General features: G+C 49.6%; 4 protein-coding genes and 1 non-coding gene; 4 read left to right on the forward strand and 1 right to left on the reverse strand.

The window, feature by feature from the left end:
* Positions 1 to 3,074: 3,074 nt before the first annotated feature.
* On the forward strand, positions 3,075 to 4,332 carry FFUJ_06039 (uncharacterized protein; the record flags this gene model as incomplete). XM_023579319.1 has 2 exons in its annotated part: positions 3,075 to 3,511; positions 3,579 to 4,332. 2 exons carry the CDS (start codon positions 3,075 to 3,077, stop codon positions 4,330 to 4,332), a joined length of 1,191 nt encoding a protein of 396 aa, XP_023432177.1.
* A 386-nt stretch (positions 4,333 to 4,718) lies between these two features.
* On the reverse strand, positions 4,719 to 5,927 carry FFUJ_06040 (uncharacterized protein; the record flags this gene model as incomplete). XM_023579320.1 has 2 exons in its annotated part: positions 4,719 to 5,727; positions 5,785 to 5,927. The coding sequence occupies 2 exons, from the start codon at positions 5,925 to 5,927 to the stop codon at positions 4,719 to 4,721; spliced, it is 1,152 nt and encodes a 383-aa protein (XP_023432178.1).
* A 375-nt stretch (positions 5,928 to 6,302) lies between these two features.
* Positions 6,303 to 7,839, forward strand: FFUJ_06041 (related to impact protein; the record flags this gene model as incomplete). XM_023579321.1 has 2 exons in its annotated part: positions 6,303 to 6,415; positions 6,471 to 7,839. 2 exons carry the CDS (start codon positions 6,303 to 6,305, stop codon positions 7,837 to 7,839), a joined length of 1,482 nt encoding a protein of 493 aa, XP_023432179.1.
* An 891-nt stretch (positions 7,840 to 8,730) lies between these two features.
* tRNA lies at positions 8,731 to 8,812 on the forward strand. The gene has a single exon. It is a non-coding gene (tRNA).
* Positions 8,813 to 10,360: 1,548 nt separating this feature from the next.
* On the forward strand, positions 10,361 to 11,489 carry FFUJ_06042 (probable CDC28-cyclin-dependent protein kinase; the record flags this gene model as incomplete). XM_023579322.1 has 3 exons in its annotated part: positions 10,361 to 10,397; positions 10,494 to 11,169; positions 11,225 to 11,489. 3 exons carry the CDS (start codon positions 10,361 to 10,363, stop codon positions 11,487 to 11,489), a joined length of 978 nt encoding a protein of 325 aa, XP_023432180.1.
* Between the last annotated feature and the right edge of the window lie 8,062 nt (positions 11,490 to 19,551).

Below are 19,551 nucleotides of genomic sequence, written 5' to 3' on the forward strand. Positions count from 1 at the left end.
TACCATGACTTCATGGCGGAGAGGACGTGAGCAGGGTTCACCAAGGAATATATAGAGGCAGATTCTGGCTTTGAGAGACGACGTCTACTTGACTGACGGCATAACGTGACCGGCAATTACAACAGCACAGGTCAAGCAAGCCCATCGAACGATGTTGAACAGGGAATTAACCCGGTCACGGCTGTGATCAAGACAAGAAGAAGCTTGGGCAAGGTCTAGGCGTAAGTGGAGAGCATCCATGTTAGCGGCAGACGCTTGTCGCAGCTGGCGCCGCAAGGGGCAGAGCTAGAGATGCATCATTGGATGATCCACCTCGTGGCATGCACCTCTGAAGTGACATTCAACCGTTCTCTATCCGTATGTACTCTTCAGTCAGGTCAGTGTAGGGTAAATCCACATGGTGATCCTCGACAGGTTGGATCATCAGGAGGCGATTCGTGCGTTCGAGAGATGACGCAGCGTCTGCACCCCGAGCTGCTGGAATTGTTAGTGGTGGATAATAAATGGATGCTGCGTAAGTCGTGTAAGAGAATTGGATGGAGGCTGGCGGTGGGATCTGACCAGATCTAGTTCAGGGGGTTCAGTAGGCTGAGAGACATTGAGCGAGGTGAGGTGGTCAAAGTTACATTTGCAAGGGCAGGATATCGCAATCGAATGTCGGTTATCAAGATCAATGGTATACATAAGATAGTGAACATGGGATTATGACAAACAAAGCAAAAATCGGACATCGTATTGCTGTGTAACATTTTATGTTCTCACTCACTCACTTACAAGAAAGACGAGACTACGGGCTAACTGCAAGTCATGAGAGAAAGAAAGCCTCGGCCGGCGACAGCGGACTGAAACCCACCCACTGCATATATCGTGAGCAGAAGAGAGATGATGAAATAGAAATGTCGCTATTGGCTGCCGAGTCCGATACTGTCCCTCATTGAAGAGTGCAGTGTCACGGAACTTACACATCGTTTGCTAGCTAGCCTTGGACTCGGCCTCAGACACAGTTATTACCGTCAATTTTAGGAAATAGGTCACTTGTTGAATTGCCATGGGCGACGGGTGAATGGAGACGTTTGAAGGCGCCAGACCAGGGGTTCGAGATTCAAAAGAGGGCCTCGCCGCGGTCTTGGGGAGACTCTTTGATGATTCGGCCCACTCGTCATCTCCATCGACTTTCAATATGGGTACGTAACTTGCTCACAGTATGTCTTCCGCAGGTATGTACCGCGGACGCGATTAGAAATTACACCGGGCCTCTTTTCCGATTATTCCACGCTTGTTATGCATTGATTGATTGTCTTGTACAGCATAAGCGTGTCGAGAGAGAATGCGGTGTAAGAATATGGTTGCACGGAGTAAATGTGTATGCAGTCTTGATGCAGTCTGATGCAGTCTTGATGCGGTGTGATCTGTAGGGGAAAAAGGTCACGTCCAGGGTACCTACTATCGTGACAGGCAGTTCAACGTATTGTATTAGCCATCCAATGCAATGCCTGTCGACACCTGAGCTCAAATACACGGTCATTCTCGGGCGTTCCCCAAAAAAAGATTTCAGGGTCCTCCGAGAACGCACTAACCAACTACTTATTAACAAACATGGACCCGAAGTGGCCCGGGTCCAAAAAAACCGCGGATGAGGCGGAAAAACAAGACTCCATCATTCCATCATTAACGAGGCGAGGCTATCAGTGAGAGGCTGTCACAGTGGCCCAATTATAGTCGCCGCAGTGCAGCTAGACCAAAAGCAGAAAAGAAACAGAAGACGTTGACGAGTCAAGGTGGCTAAACTGTACAGAGTAAGTTCGATGATTAAGGTCTCCGAGCCGATGCTCTTTGCCTGTTTGGTTGCGTAAGTTCTGTTGCCTCTTGGTGTAGGACATCATCGATAATGTACAGTACTGTGTATGCCTAGGAATAATGGTTGATTATTGGTACAGAAAGGCTGAAATGGCTGCTTGTTGCCTGCAAAGGAGTCATATTTCTCTCCAGCTGCATACCAACCAACACTTTATGCTTACCTACAGAACCCCTCCCTCACACTTAGAATATGGACACCAATACCACCCACGCAAAAGCAATGAGGAAAAAAAAGTGTTGTCAGTCGGGGTCGGTCGTTTTTCACATTTGGGTCTTGCGGCTGGAGACATGAATTACAAGGATACTCCCAGATAGGTACCCATAGTTGCCTGACCCACCGATCTTTAGCGTGATCCACTTCTCGGCAGCCATGCACGCCAGTCTTGACCAATCGAGTTTGGCTGAAACGAGAAAAAAAAAGAAAAAAAGTTCAAGCTCTCGTGCTCTTTCCGCTGCGTCTGACGAAAAAAAAAAAAAAAAAAAAAAAAGTAAAGTGGCAGACCCAACACCAAGCGCCATTCTTTCCCGTCATCCTAAGGATAATCGCTCCTTCTTTTGTAAGTGAAGTCAGTCGATGGAGACAAGCATCTTGTCTCCGAACCTATCAGCTTACAAGAATTGAATCATGGAAAGGCCCCTTCTGAGCTAGCTCCCCGTTTCTAAGGTGTCTTCCCCAGCACCTGCAGTCCCTCTTCGCCCACCTTTGCCCCCCCATCTAATCCCCTTCCTCGTGGTTGCCATCGCTGCTCCCTTGCTCTTGCCTGCGTCCCGTCGTCTTTGCTCCTTCCTGCTCTGTCTGTGTCGTCAACATCCGTAGACCGCCTCCACCCTCGGCTTCAACTCTCCAGTCTAAATCTAAACCCACTCGTCTCAATAACAAACCAAACACTCCCACCCCCTTCGACTATCTATCTACCTCTCCCCTCCTCCTTCATCCATCCATCCATCCATCTTCCATACCTTGCCTTGCCTCGCTGCCTGTGCACATAAACTGCATCACCAGTCTGTCTGTTGCCGTGCCCTCGCTAGATCAATCAATACAGTAGACCCTTATAGATCTCTCGGATCTGTTTCAACTCTTGAGGTTACTACTCCGTACAATTGCTCAGCGAAGTTCTGGTGACCTTGACCTGTCTCCCAAGTTGACAGTCCATCATCTTGTAGACAGCTCTACTCTTGTCCAATATTGTCCCCCGTCTCGCTTCAACACAGTCGCCATGCCTTACAACACGCGCCGAAAGTCGCTTTCTTTACCCAGCCTTGGGATTCATGTCCCAATGACACATGCTGCTCGAGCTGCTGCTGCTGCTGCTGCTTCCAAGAACGCTTCAAGATCGTCTTCGTCTTCATCAAGTGCTGCTTCCTCCGCCTTGTCACCATCCTCGTCTGGCTCCGAGGCCCCCGAAGCGCATCCCAATAAGCGACAGAAGCGATCGCATTCCGACGACATTGCCATCGAGCAGACACCTCCTCCTTCACCTACACCAGGCTCAAGCCTCGACCTTGATACAAACCAGTCCGCCATTGACTTCGATACCATCAACGACGACATTGTCGAGGCAGTTATCGTTCAATTGCAATCAACTGGAAACCGTCCTCACCTCGTCAAGGAGCTCGCTACCGTTCTGGCACAACGTCTTACCTCTGTTCAACAGTAAGTTTAAGCCACCTGCTATCCCCCCCAACCCCTCAGCTCTCGTGCGCTAACATTTCAATCCCAGTTCTGCCAACCCTTGCGCAATCATCTCTTCAAGGCTGGCCTCATATGCTAAGCGACAATGCTGGAGTGACACAAAACCATGCCCTCTCGCCAAGGAACTTGAGAGCGTCCACCCTCGAAGGACCTATTATTTCCTCACCACCTGTCCTCGTCAGCCCATCCCCGAACCCAACTCAACAGTGTCTGCTCATGCCGCCCTCGAAACTCCTTCGGTGTCTCTGACGGATGATTCCGGCTCCGATGACGATGCTCGCCGGCGGGAACTCAGCCCATCGCCTGAGGTTGACCTTTCGGACCATGGATTTGAGGAAGGTGACGATGATGTTATCATGCCTCTCACACCCATCGGCTCTCTTCCCTCTCATCACCGTTACGTGCCAAACCGTCGCAACAGCCGTCACAACTCACCACCTCTGGAAAAAGATGAGCGGGAGTTTACACAAACGGCCGATTTCCTACAGAAACGCAAGTTCGCCGAGGATATCCCTGTTGCTGAGTCCGCGGATCGCACCACCCACACTTCAGAGTATGGGTACCGCGACGACTTCTGGTTCGGCGACCATCGCATCTTCACTTCAAATGCCCTCCTTACCAGCCCCGCAGTTAAGCCTAGCTCCATGTCAAACACGGCATCCAGTTTGCGAAAAGAGGACGATGGTGAGAGCTGGCTCAAGTTTAGCAAGCTCATGGAGTGGGACCGCGGCGCTGAGAGCATCGAAATTGATGAGCTTGATTGCTTACTTGATACGTGCTAAGCAATTGTGACTTCTCTGGGCAGGCGCAAGGAGAGACGATTTAGATGATTTGATTCCGTCAAGTCTGCGACGACGGATATACGACATACTTACATACTAATTGCATGGAGGGGCGCCTGTGGAAGTACCTGTATTTTTAGACAAGTTCGGTGTTTTGGTTTGATTGGGTTTGGACCGGGATTGGGATACCTGGAAAAGGGATCATAGCATCCCATGGTTTTGATCATTTGGCGTTACAAAGGATGCGGAAGCTGAGGTTCTAAAAATGCAATGCCGCTCATAGTGCTTCGACTTTTTGAATATTGTACATACGTGGTGCACCCTATATTCTACAACCCATCTCATTCCTTTCATATCAATCATTTGCGTTTGTGTGTGTTGAGTCGTCACGAGGTTTTGTCGTTGACCTTCAACTCAACCCATACCAATGTGCCCATTTGCATTATGTTCGGTCGCTCGACCTTGACGATTTCAAGGCCTGGTGTTTTGGCGACGGCGTCCTCGACTAAGCCCTCGATGTCACGATTCCACCAACATCCATACTTTTCGAAATGTTTGCCGGCATTCTTATCGAGAAGTCCATTGACAATACCGTACCAACCCTTGCCGTGTTCGAGCAGAATGATACGGCCTGACCCTGGTTTCACAACCTTGGCCAAATTGTTTACTACAGCAACGGGGTCTGACACTGAACATAAACCGAAGGTCTGTATAACTGTATCGTATTTCGTCGTCTTGGGAGTCGCGGGACCGGGAATTGGGTGGTGAGCGTCGGAATGAATTAATCGGAGCTGGGAATCAAGATACGAGAGTTGGCCTCCAGTGTGATCGGCCATGGTAGATGCGCGGACGATGGGAGCAGAGTTCTCCATGGGCGGAACAGTCTTGACGAGTCGCTTTCGAGCAACATCCATCATATCAACCGAAATATCGAGACCGGTAAACGATGCCACGCCCTTTGGTAGTTTGGCACCAGCCTTGCCCTCTGCACGCAGGGTCAATGGCTCCCAGTTGAAGTACTCCAAGTTCCGCCCTGTACCCATTGCTAACTCCAACACATGTCCGTTTGCACGCTCCGCTATGCGCTTTCGTAGCTTCGTGATACCCATCCACCACTCAGGAAGAGCCAGCTCCTTGTCGAACTGTTCTGCATTATCGCCATCGAGAGCCAGGGGCCGGCCGGTCGGTGTGGAATGTTCGCCGGTGCAACTGCATGGCGTCGCTTTGAACGATGCGGCAGCTGTGCCGAATATGTAGAAGCCAAGGGCACCGGCGAGAAGAGCTGCGCCAGTCAGAGGGAGCCATGTCGATGCCCAGAGATCGCGGAGGGTTTCTGCTTGTGCAGGGGTTGCCGAGGTCGACGAACGCGAGGGAGAGGTTGGAGACTGAGGCTTTCTGGCGTGCTGTGTCAGTATGATCGATCTGGCATCGCATGTATTAAGGAGTCGTTACGTTCTGTAAGTTTTTGAGATCTTGGGTGGAGGGCGAGACGTTGGTGTTTTGATATTGGGGCGTGGAGGCCGAGGGGTAGAGCTCGCGAAACGGCACTGGATGCGACAGGCTCTCGAGACGAGGCCTCGACTCGGAGAGATCATAATGACGAATTTTCCATGGAATTGGAGCGGTTCTTGGTGTCCTGAGGGGATCTGAATTGTCTGATTTTCATGTGGAAGCAGATGAAAAGACCTAAAGCTAAGACAAAGGTTTCGTGGAGCGGAGCGGATCCAAAAGGCTGGGCTAAGTTAGTGGGTCCGATCTCGCCAGGTGTACCTCGCTAGGTAGGCACTCATTCATTCATCCTATTGCGGAGTGTTAACGGTTCCGTGAAAGAGGACTTGCGACTTGCAACAACATTGTCTCGATACCTGAATATCAAGACAAGAGCTATAGAATCACAAATCACAGAACTTTTCTTTGATTCTCATTCGCCTCTCATATTACCCGCCCTGCAATTCAAAAGAAAAAGAAAAATGGCGACGCCAAATGACCTCCAGGAACTTATACGTCTCTTCACGGCGCGTAAAATGTCCATGATGGCAGCAATGGGACAGGTAAAGGCCCTACAATCAAAGAATCTGCGAAGGTATATATGACTTGTGTAACCAACTGGTATCCTGATACTAACGCGTATGAAATAGTATAGCACAAATCGCAGATGCACCCTTGGCCACAGTCGAGGAAGCGCTCAGTGGCGATGCCAAGGCAGCAAAGAGTCTTCACACAGCATGTAAGAACCATGAGAAGAAATCAGGAACGAAGCGTGGGGCAGACGATGGGATGGCTCCCGCTGAAGTAAAGAAACCAAAACTGGAGACGCATAGACGTGATCTGGATTATGGCTCCATGTCTGGGGATGATCTCGAGGCTTCCCTCGAATTGCCATCGGAGGAGGATGAAGATATTATTCGAAAGACCACTATTTTGACAAACAGAGCGCCCTTGTTTTTGGCCTTTGCCGTTGAGCTGTTGAGATACACTATGCCTGAACAGCCCCTGAGTAGCCGATTAAGTCTGGCGCAAGCAGTGGTGAGTGCGAACTCTCGAACAAAAGCCATCAGCATAGGTATCGAAAAGGCACCCCCAGGAGGCGAAGAGAAAGCCCCCGAAGGTCAGCCGAAGATCACTATCATGAATCGACCGATTCCAGTTTTGAAGAGAAGCGGCTACACTTGGTCAGGATCCTCTCAACCAGCATCATCCAACGCTTCGTCAGTTACCCTTCAAGGGAGTCAACCAAATCCAAGAGGCTGGACTGCAAGTCAGAAGTTGACATCAAGGGGCTCGGTATTTATAGCTCATGCTATACCTATAACATCACCGGCGACGCGTCCGGCAGTTTTCAAATCATTAATGGCTGAGAAACCGGAGCTGGAGACCGCAACTCACAATGCTTGGGCGATCCGGACTAGTTTTGGTAGTTCGCCCCTGAAGCAAGAAGCATCGTTTGACGATGGTGAGTCTGGTTGTGGAAGCTTCTTGCTGCAGCAACTACGCGATCTCGATATCAGCAATACGCTGGTTGTGCTTACAAGATGGTATGGCGGCATCATGCTTGGTCCGGATCGCTGGCGTCTCATGAAAGAATGTCTCAACGACGCCTTGTCGTCTCAAAAGCGTACATCTAGCTTGAATGGCGAGCCGGTTTGGGCTCTGAATCTCGAAGACAAGAGTCCTTCAACATCGACGGTTGGCATGCCCATACATCGACCAGAAGGTGCACGAAATTACATCCTTCGGGCTTTCGCACCAGCGGATGAGAGCGGAAAGAAGACCGTTACAGCAGCCAACGAGGAGAAGCAAGAGAATCTGGGCCGTGTGCTGGGTGCACTTCGCTTGTTATTTTCCAGTTGGGCTGGTATTCTGAGCCGCGATGAGTTGGATAAACGAGCTTGGACGTGGTATATGAATCTTCGACCTGACGTGGATGCTGGGCCCGCAGGTTGGGGAGCGAAGGGGACGCTGAATCTGGGAAGAATATTAGACCTGAAGAGAAAGGAGACTTCATGATGTACATCCAAGGTTGCCAGGACACGGTACCCTGAAAGTGAAATCAAGGGTGATTCGCAAGATCGATATTCCTGGGGCCACCTCGTTCAAGTTTCTGCTTTGATGGGTATTGAGGGCATCAAGTGAGTGTTGTTGCTATGCTCCATACTTCGGGTTGCTCTAGAGATGTAGCAAACTTCAAGTCTAGATATGCTGGGCACTTATGTTTGCGAGGTTGGGGAATCTCGTGTTCAGCATCTCATTGTATCAATCTCTCTCTGTACATCATCGCAGTCTAGTCCTTTTGGTATCACTTCTTGGCCGACATCTGTTTATGATGTCGACCGTAAGTTCACAACAACAGTAGCTGCTAGTTGACACAAGTAGGTATGCACCATGAACTACTGCGGTATATGGCATCGAAACACAGGCTCATATTCTATCATCTTACCACACGTAGATACATATCTTTCAACACCACTGAGATTCTAATGTATTGAATCTAAGACTAGACTTTCTCTTAACCTCTGGTATCGGACTGTTGTATACTGACGATGATCAAATCAACATAATCAACTAGTAAACAGTAATCTAGATTTCGTGCCTGCAGTGCCATTCAAACCCCCCATGCTTGAGGCGAAAGTTTTAATGCAGCAACTCAACGTATACATGGTGCAATCCAATTGGCTCAGCAACTGGACATGTGTATAAACACGGCGGGTTTAAGGTTGCATGAACTTAAGCATGCTTCCCGAATGTATAAGACTTACTCCAGAGTTACGAATTGTATCGTATACCTCGACCGTCGGTCATGACGGGAATGCTACTTCTTACGTCCCTGTTATCGCCAATCTCTGTTTGGATCAGCTATATAATCGCAATTCATTTCCTGGGCTTTATCAATTCGCTAAGGCGCAGTGGCAGAGTGGTCTAATGCGATAGACTAGAAATCTATTCTCCTCGGAGGCGTCTGTTCGAATCAGGCCTGCGTCGAGTTGACTTTTTTGGCTTCTCTTACGTCTGCTAGAGATGATATTGAAACAATTTCGTGTAGGGTTTTGTTTCAGTATATGCTTTTGCTGTTCAGCTGAAGACATACTTCTTTTGGGCAACCAAGTTAAGCTAGCTAGGTACTGAGCTGAGGTACTAATTGTTGCTGGGTGAATGTACAACATCTGAGACTTTCACTTTCACAAGTCTAGGTAAGAAGTGAATCAACTCGAGTCACGACTCGTGCAATTAATATATCTATGACCTTGCGAAATTCCTCGCCGATCGGCTGGTATTTATTTAATGAAAAGTAAGTGAGAGTTGTGCTCCATGAGTAATATCTCCTCACTTATGGCCATTCCGAACAACGTCACTCTTTGAACACTCCCGAGACAGGGACAAAGAAGAGACAAAGAGATTGGAACGCGACCAAGACGCGTATTTCATCAGTCACAGCCCCAAATCGCCCGCCTCCCCAGGACAACCACAAGAGGAAGGATATTGGATGTAATTGGGCTCGTGAATCACTCACCAATGGCTGATCAGAAGTCAAACTTGAGCGATCGAGCTAGTCCCAAGGGATGCGCTACTGGATGACTCCAGCTGCTATCGTGCTGTGGTTGTTACAGAGGGGGCGCCCTCTGAAGGTTCCTGGTTTTCAGTGACTTGACTTGTGAGGATCGGGCTGCCACTGCACTGAATGATACGTGAGTTACGGTGAGTATCTGTACCTAGGTTCCATGGATCCATGCATTGTTGACGCGCCAAACTACTAAACTAAACAAGTCCAGTCCCTTCTCGTCCAAAGTAAACACAAGGCAGTGTCATTTCATTTCATCCTCGATCGCGAGAGAGATCTCATCATCTCAGGGACTTTCAGGAACATTGTCCACAACGCCCGCCACAAACCCAAATCTCGGCAAATCAGCATCACCAAAATAATGGTGATCCTCACTACCAAGAATACGAATATTCGTTAATGCGCCATTCAAAAATCCCTTGCATTGCTGGCCTTGAATCCTTTGCTGTGCCTGTTCATTTCCAGGTGTTGGTTCACAGTTAGTTACCTTGAGTTTAACTGAGGTGGTAACTTAGGTAGTTCGTAGCTGGACCCTTTTTCTTCGTCTACTAACTACGTGCCCCGCCTTGCTCACGTCTCTCCTCCCCCCCACCATCGATCAGTAGAGCCTCTTTTTCAAAAGGTCACCGACGAGCAAGGAGACAAAGCACGGGAAGATAAGACATTTTCTCTGCTGTCGGAGCAACTCGAGTCTGGACTTGTTCCACGCATCTATCAATCTCGCAACGATCGCATAACGAAACGAGACACACACACACACACACACCCCGATCCTTGTCGTACCTTGCCTTACTCTGATCTGTCCCACCGCATCTCGAGCTTGAACCTTCAGCTAGCACCGTCAACGCCGCCGACGCAGTGTCTCTCGCTTAATTCTTCTAGAGGCGACTCGCGCGTTTCATCCTTTCTTCAATCCGACTTTCGATCTGCCTTTCCTTCTTCGCAAAACAGGCACAGGACATATCACCGACCATGGAGAACTACCAAAAGTTGGAAAAGATTGGTGAAGGTGCGTGTACAGACAGACAAGCCTTGTGATGCTTGCCCTGTAATCTTCACGCCACCGGCTTCGCCCTCCCGAAAACCCAACGCTGACACTTTACAGGTACCTACGGTGTCGTCTACAAAGCCCGGGACCTTGCCAATGGCGGTCGAATTGTCGCCCTGAAGAAGATCCGCCTCGAAGCTGAAGATGAAGGCGTCCCCAGTACTGCGATCCGCGAAATCTCTCTCCTGAAGGAGATGAGAGATCCCAACATTGTTCGACTGTTCAACATCGTCCATGCCGATGGGCACAAGCTGTACCTTGTCTTTGAGTTTCTCGATCTCGATCTCAAGAAGTACATGGAGTCTCTCCCCGTAAGCGATGGCGGTCGAGGCAAGGCCCTGCCCGAGGGTTCATCCCCTCACTTGCAGCATCTTGGCCTGGGCGACATGGTTGTTCGAAAGTTCATGTTCCAGCTTTGCGACGGCATCAAGTACTGTCACTCCCATCGTGTCCTCCACCGCGATCTCAAGCCCCAGAATCTCCTGATCGACAAGGAGGGTAACCTCAAGCTCGCGGATTTTGGTCTTGCCCGTGCCTTTGGCGTGCCTCTGCGCACCTACACTCACGAAGTCGTTACTCTTTGGTACCGAGCCCCTGAAATTCTCCTAGGAGGGCGTCAATACTCGACTGGTGTTGACATGTGGTCCGTTGGCTGTATCTTTGCCGAAATGTGTACAAGAAAGCCTCTCTTCCCCGGTGACTCTGAAATCGATGAGATCTTCAAGATCTTCCGGTAAGTGTCAAGATTGTATGGAGCTTCGATTTTCCTCCCACTAACAATCAAATAGCATCCTCGGCACCCCGACTGAAGAGAACTGGCCTGGCGTAACTTCCTACCCTGACTTCAAGGCATCCTTCCCCAAGTGGCAGCGCGACTACAGCAAGGACCTCTGTAAGGACCTCGATTCCCATGGACTTGAATTACTCGAGATGCTGTTGGTGTATGACCCTGCTGGGCGTATTTCAGCAAAGGCTGCCTACAACCACCCCTACTTTGAGCCTCTCCTGGCACAAGAGCAAGCATCCGCTCAGACAAATGGCTACTATCACTAGATGGGATATGGAGCTCCATACCAGATGATGCAGATGCAGATGCAGAGGAACTAGAATTCCACCGCCGAATGACGAGCGGGACCGGGGTATTCTTTCTTTCCGAGATGCTGTTGGCGCTTCTCCTAGGCCAAGGGGAAGATGTCATTGATATGGCAATATCAGCAATGCCTAAGCAAAATCGTGCAGTGATTGTCCACTTGGGCGACAAACAAACAGACATTGACTCGCCTGGCCTAGCTTGACCTCTTTTATTGACTGGCCACTCACGAGGCTCACTAGTAATGTTTTATAACGACCAACAACAAGCGTGGCTAACACGGCCGTTGGGTTGAAAGCCGTTGGAGGTCTGGCCAAATATGAGAAACGACGAACGGTATGCAGTTGACATGGCAGAGCAGGTGAAAAGCAACGGGTAAGCAACAGCCTGACTTTCAGGCGTTTGGAAGGCGAACGGAAAACATGATAAAATAGGTTCTCTTTCAGCAAGGGCGGCAGACTTCTTATTCGCAATGGTTTGCTTTTGGGATGTGCTTTGTAGACATATGGCTCAGCGCGCGGTTTGATATTCGGATATGGACACCAAAGCAGAATAATTGATAAACAACAACCATGACTGACCGCGTATGCCATCATGAGCAGTGCTGGGACCGTGCTGTGAGACCTTGTCGGATCATTTACGTGTTGGACACAGACTAGAAGACGAACAATGGTCATTTGGCCGTGAGACAAGAAATGGCGACAATGGTTGGAAGGATTTACAAAGGCCAGTTTGGTAACCCATCGTGACACAGCCCATTCCAATCCTCGGAAGAATTTGAGGATATTTACCGACGACTCGGGACGAACGGGGCCCGATATTAGCAGCCGGCCATTACGACAGACCACGACAACAATGGCATTGTATGTCTCTGGTTAATTTATTGGTCTGGATCATCTTGGCATTTTTGCACCGCCACGGAAGAAATGAAAGGGTCACAATCTTGATGAGATTCTGCGGGAGTCTATTCAATATAGAAGCATAACGTAGGATAACAGATAGACGCCCGTAGCTCGTCCGGCAAGTGGATTTAAAGAACCGCCGGTACTACGATATACAGTTCTATTCTGGTAGCTTCCTTGTTTATTTATTTCTGCAGTATCATGTAAGCTCCATGGCATGTTTGGGTGATTAGCCGCCAGACAAGAATAGGTAGCGAGCAAGGGTATGTACATGTAGTGAAATGGGCGCTTGCAGTGTATGTAAGCGCCTAAACAGCGATGAAGGATAGATCTAATGTAGGAGTATCGTGTTTCAGCTGTAGTGAAGGATGTATCGAAAATTCATGAAACGGCTCCCGATAGTTGACCGGGCTATGTTGTATTCGTATACTGCCTAATTACCAATAATGCTATTTACGTTGGAGTTGTTTTTGTTGTTGGCATCAGATTGCAAGGTATGGGAGGCAGCCAAGAGAACAGAGGCTCTGGAGCCAATACATTGAAGACCTTGGATTCGAGGGCCAAGGTAGTTAGTTAGTTCGTTAGTAAACTCATCAATAAAAACATCGTGGCTCTTGAGAAGCCTCTTTAAGCTATGTCATAATGCATCAAGCTCGAATCCCTACACTGCTGAGATACTAGGTCTGGCTTATGATACCTCTCACCCTATATTCAGGCGATCGTCAGCGGCAGTGCATTGTAGTAGCTGGACCAGGGGCCAAACGTTCAACAGCGGGAAGCGCCAATCCCGCGGGTTGAGCCGAGGCTCGAAAACTGGGGACCAGAGGCAGAGGCAGAGGCGGAGGCAGCCCGGAACTCCGCTCCGTTCGAGATTCGCCCGGACCGACCGATCAACCGGGGCCGAGGAGGGCGAGGGCGAGGAAAGCTTCGGACGCGACCACGGAAGAAGGATCTCAAAGAGGATGTACATTAACAAACAATTATGATTATGCTTGATTTGTCTGGTTTGGTTTGGTGTGGTTGGATTGATTGATCGGTTAAGCGTAGATCCAGCATCCAATGCATTGAATACGAGTTGGACCTTGTCTTCACCGCAATATGAGGAGTCATCTTGATGCCCCGATCACGGATAGATTCAAGGCAGTAACTTTTAGTTTATTAGCCTGGCCCTAGTCTATTTTCCCCGCATCGTCACGAGCAATAACTAGCCATGGTGTTGGTGTTCATGTTGGGCATGAGCATCAACTGGAGCATGAGCATGATGAGGGAGTGGAGGCTAGACAGACTACTAAGCTAGCCCAACCACGCGGACAGAGTGGCCCAGACCAGGTCATGAGATGGCATTGACCCCCTCAGTAGTCACTTTTACTAGGACAGACCTTGGTAATAGGGCATGAAGGAGCCGAGATAGTGGCTGGCCGATGCTTGAGAGTTTGTGGGTTTGTTGGGCCTTGAGATCAAATGAAGATGTCCGTCTTGAATGTCAGGTTTCCAAGGTAAGAAGGATGGATGGACATGGTAGTATGAGTGGAGGTAACCAACTACTAGTAATATAATCAACCACAAAACATGCCGCGAATAGCTGCATAAACCGAAACCAGCCAAACGATAATACGGTTTGACCTTGAAATGCCTGCAGGGAGGAAGACGGGGAACTGCAGGCCCCGAAAGCGGTCGGTCGGCCGGCCGGTCTCGTACATACCTAGGTACATACGTGTCGGCGTCGCCACAGTCCACATCCGGAGCATGAGCCACAGTCCCTCTGCGTACCTACCTTATGTAAACCACCCTCAGCCACATCTACACGGAGCAAACTCTTTCGCAGCGAGTCAGAGCCACGCGTTTTTGACATGCAGGCGTCAGGGATACATGTGCGGGGCTGGCCAATCAGCTGAGCCAGATATGAGAGGATCTTGGGGGGGGGGGGAGTGCAATTGTGGCTTCAGTGCATTTGCCATGAATGGCTCAGGGGTCAGGGGCCAGGGGTTAGGGGGCTTGATACCTACTGTACCTAGTGAGTGGACTGTGGACAGCTGTGGGTGACTATCGTGAGAGGATGGATGGACGGATGACTCCCTGTGAACTGTCAGTGGTTGCAGCAGTTTCCATGGCTCCAACCAAGATCAACAGCGGTGAGAAAGAGTTTTTCTCTAATGTACGATGCGTCCGATGAGATGAGTAGATTAGTAGTGACATGACTTCCAGGAACAAGTGAATGCAAACGGTCATGCTAGAGACCTCGTCACTTGGGAAAATAAACTCAATCAGCCCACCAGATCTCGCGATACGCTCAGATGATCACTGCACATCCGATCCTCGACGCCCTCATGGCAGGAGAGACGAATTGACCAAGCTAACTCAATCTCGACTTGGCTGAAGAATCTACGGCGGGCCGACAATTGTATGCACATAGCGTAGGGCTGCTGTAAGCTGTGAGCTGTGAGCTGTGAGTGAGTGAATGAGTCTTGATGAGGCAAAGGCTAAAAATGGGAATGGGGACAAAGATCCTGGTCGAGCTCGATGGGGATCTTGAAGGTCAAGGGGCGTTTGCTCTTCGTGCAGGGGCCTCTTGGTTGGTATGCAGAATTGACCATCGATGCCTTCTTTTTCGAGTGGCTTCAGCCGATAGGTCTCATCACCCTGAATGGGTTTATTGATCAGCCCTTCTTCCTTTGTCAGGGCAAGATTTGCAAGTAATAGATAGCAGTAGGTACGCAGGAAGGGCCGTAATCATCAGATCAGGTGTTCCTCTGTAAGGATAAAAAGTCTCCCTCGCGTGGGCCACTGGCGGTGATGACCACCCTTTTCTTACCTGTGCATTCCTCAAACGGGCTGCTCCCGAGCCAAGCTAGTGGCGTCTGCCGACCGACGGGATCAGTCAGTGTGTGAAGCCTGGTGGTTGCATCTCGCAGCACTCACAGGAGAGATGTTGTGCAGGGGGTGCTCTAGTGCTTCTCCTTCAGGCCTAGAGTCTGCGGGCTATTTGCATGGACTGAGACAGATGGCAGTTTGATCTTCAAGGACGGACAGTCTAACAGTCTACAAACAGACAATAGACAAAGACAAGGGATGACACGGTTGATTTGATGGGCTATCGCCTCGAGGCTGGCTGATAGCGTCAGGTGAAGGAGGTCGGTGATTGACGATTATCACCACACGCATCTGTAGGGAGAGCATGTCCCATGAAGCCCGGAATGCACATGCACGAAATGGGAGGTCCTTCTTGGCCCAGTGGACTAAGCATGTTAGCCGATAGGACTCGATGAGTCTATTGCGGGATGGCCGCTGTGGATAGTGCTATCCATAGAACGGACAGGTTTGAACCCGTGGTTTGATACTATGGATCGCCAAGACCTCGTTCTTGAGGCATTGTTATGCTGGCAATGATTAGTTTTAGCCAGCCAAACGATTACTGCATCTCTTGTGTTGGGGTCTGTGGCTGTCCTCCGAACGCCATCGGCCTCTAGACGAAGCCATCACAACAGGGAAAATAATGAGGCACAACCGGAAGCAGAGAAAAAGAAACGGTCGGTGACGAGAGGAAGAGGAATGTGACTCGGCGGTGGACGACGCCCCGTCAATCCGCCATCCTTTCCTTTCCTTTCCTTTCCTTTCCGCTACAGGTCTCGCTCGCTTGGATCTGAACCCAAGGGTTTGGGTCTGAGTGAAGCGCCACTAAGTGAATTTGAGTCTTACGATTGGGATATGGCTGCGCTTATTTGAAATAGTGGAAAGAAAAGGGAAGACAAAAGTGGTCTGATAAGCTAGTATAATAAACCTCCATCGTGAAGGAGTGCTATACAGTCGGTAGTCTTTGGGTGCGATAACTTAACTTACACCGCACACAGACAGACCAGTTCAACCACGTGGTGGAATTGAACGCATTGGCCTCTCTTTTTGTTCCGGGCAGCTGGGGTTTAGATCAAGATACATACATTACGGAATACATACAAACAACAATACCGGGCGTTTGAACTGTGCTGTGCTGAGCTGGCTGTTCGTTTGTGTTTCTGTCTGCGTTACAAGGCAATTACCCTGAAGCGAAGCCAGAGGAAACACAGACGAACGAGAAAGGCTAAAGAGGAACCAAGAGTGTCGCAAGTCAGCTCCTCTTCGCGTCTCACATTATTTGCTTCTGCCGTTGATTTGCGTAGCGTAGATAGTGGCGCAAAGAATGAATCATGTCAGCCAGTGATTTTATGTTTTATGGTTTTTTTTGACATTTCGCCTAATGCAGGGCTTGGATGGGTCGTTTGTACATACTTGCAGACAGCCACAGGTACAGTGCAGCGTAGTATGTATCAAGCAGCGCAGGACTCTTATCACGGAGGTACAGTACACTACAGTACAGACTGGCTGACATAGCCTTTCTGGCCGAAACACGTGTGCGATCAACATGCAAGGTACAGCGTCTTTCGGAGCGAGATTGACCTTGTCTCTGTCTCTGTGGTCGTGGTCGTGGTCGTGGCCGTACGAGTGCTGCAGCTGCACGAGGCGGGACGAGAGAGCCGAAACACTGTAACCTCAACCGCCACGATTGTACGTCAAAGTCGTTGAGCTGTTCAAGCGGCGCATCCATGCGTGGGTTCATTCATTCATTCTCTGTTAAACGGCGGTGCATTTGTTTTAATGCCTGAGGGTACTATATATGAGCGCTTATATATATGGATGTTCAGGATAAACATATCTATAACCATGTTTGTAACGTGAGTGAGGGGTTTGTTACTCGGAGCCCTGTAGATCATCCAACTCGTGGTACGCGTTCAAGAGGTGAAGAAATGCAGGGTCCTTGACTAATAACTCTAGTTGCGTTGATCTTGATCTTTTGTGTCTTCAAGGCCTCTCGTCTTGTCTTTGCCTCCCCCTCACCAACCCAGCCTGCCAGTCTAGCCAGTCTAGCCAGCCCCAGTTTTGCATCAGATAGCCCGGTTTCAAGTCAAGTTGCACGTCGACCAATCGTGGGATGCAGAGCCGCCCAAAGAAATGCCCGCAGCCAGTTTCGCGTTGTTTGATGTTTCTTGTGCGGCCAATCACGCACGGACAAGGCAGCCCGGCCCCCTGGCTCCCCCAGCGTCCAGAAAGATGCAGAGCCTGGAGATTCTACTGGCCGGAGGAATTCGACGTTTCTAAAAACTCATACACGGTCCTGCTGGGCGGTTCTGAGTTCTTGGACCTCGAGATTCTATCCTGCTGCTTGGTTGGAGGAGGATTCTTCTGCCTCTGAAAGGGCTTAGCTGTGCTTCTATTCGTAGCCAGCCCAGCGCATCTACAGAGAGGTTCCCACCTAGTATTCCATCCATCGTAATCAAGTGAAGTGAGCCAATGAATTTCACAATCTCGAGGCTCTCGCGTAGACAGAGCAAGACCAGGTATTACTATTAAGATGCCCATTGCTTCCGTTCATGTCTCGACTTTTTTGATTATTATTACTATCACTCTTCATCCCATCCCAATCCGACTCCGACTCCACCACCACCACCTCTCTCTCTCTCTCTCTCTCTCTCTCTCTCTCTCTCTCTCTCTCTCTCTCTCTCTCTCTCTCTCTCTCTCTCTCTCTCTCTCTCTCTCTCTCTCTCTCTCCGTTGCGTCTGGAATTCTTGGGGCCGATCATACATTGAAAAAAGTGTTTGTTTCTCGTTTGCCTGGTCTTGCCACGCCCGTTTCGACCATCCATTCCCGCATACCTCTGGCAGGTACAGCACATCCCATCCCATCCCATCCCTTGGACAACAATAATTACGTACCTGAGGTACCTTGCTCGACGGAACCGACCAGGAGTCTTGACGATTCTCGCATCATTAATCCCCCCGCCCACTAACCAACCAACTACCTATCGATCTGTTCTCGTTTGGTGCAGGCTCGCCAACCGCCATCTCAACCCTTCAATTCAATACTCTGCGGAGGTGCAAGCTCTCTCCCTTTGTATGCAATCTTAAAATTCCAGTCCAACCTGACCCTCTGGATTAATCAAGAACCGAATAACCAATATTCCTTCCCTTGTCAAGCCGGTCTTGATACCATCATTTGGTTATATAACTCTTGAACTCTTCTTTCCTTTCCAGAGTATCTCATCAGATCTCATCACCATCAAACATCTACACCAATAGACCGATCTTGATCTATCGGCCAGCCTTGGACATCATCCACTCACGTCATCTATTTCAAATAACTCAGTCATCTCGAGTGTTCGTTCATCATTCACTTTAACCACCATTCCTCCGGTTCACTCCAGAGCACCCAGAGCCTCCCGAGTCCCCTCCCCCCACAGCTGTCAACTTAGACTCGCATCTCGCCCAGATCGAGCTTCAAGCCACAGCGACATAAAGTCTAAATCGCTTCATCTTATTCCCGTCCGCGCAGTTCTTGAGCGGCTTTGGAAAGGTGTCGATCTTCTTTTTTACGCTATTCGCTCATCGCCGTGCCAAACGCAGGGCCTCGAACGCCTTATCCCATACCCGGCAGAAAGAAACAGCTCTCAGCGACATCCATTATCACCAGGTACATTTCACGCACTTCTCCTCTAGATTCGCAGCTACCGAATCTGGACCTGGACCTGGTTGCTGGCTTAATTGTTTCTGGCATTTTAATTAATCTCAGAATCAATCGAAACAAAGGACCCACAGCACGTTTCTGAAAACAAACGCCTACCTAGTCTAATAATCAGTTACAATCTCGTTGTTCGGTAAAACGAACAAGAAAAAACTGAGACATAGCCAATACCGAGACGGACGCAGCACAGCAACCGGCGAGACACTGTGATATTTGCTACCTGCTACGCCGCATTCTGCAACGCAACGCAACACAAAGATACATACGCAACGATACGCAGTACAGGGATCATCATTCTGTTACTGTACTGTTTGAGGTTTCTTTTCCTCCCAAGCCACGGTCTGTTCTCGCTCTATTTCGCCACCCGGTAGTACTGTACCTACCTATTCAGGTTTTTGAGTGGCCTCTTGTCTTGCTCTATCACCAGCGAACCAAAGAAACCCCAAGCCAAGCATTTATCCCCCCTCCCGGCCAGACCGCCCCAGCAGCTTGTTAGTTGCATTGCTCGCTGCAGTCCACTGAATAACTGGACCTGGCCTAGTCTTGAGACATCTCTCCGACTAAGTCTTCCCTT

Source organism: Fusarium fujikuroi, chromosome FFUJ_chr06 (assembly GCF_900079805.1).
Source record: "Fusarium fujikuroi IMI 58289 draft genome, chromosome FFUJ_chr06".
NCBI lineage: Eukaryota > Fungi > Ascomycota > Sordariomycetes > Hypocreales > Nectriaceae > Fusarium > Fusarium fujikuroi.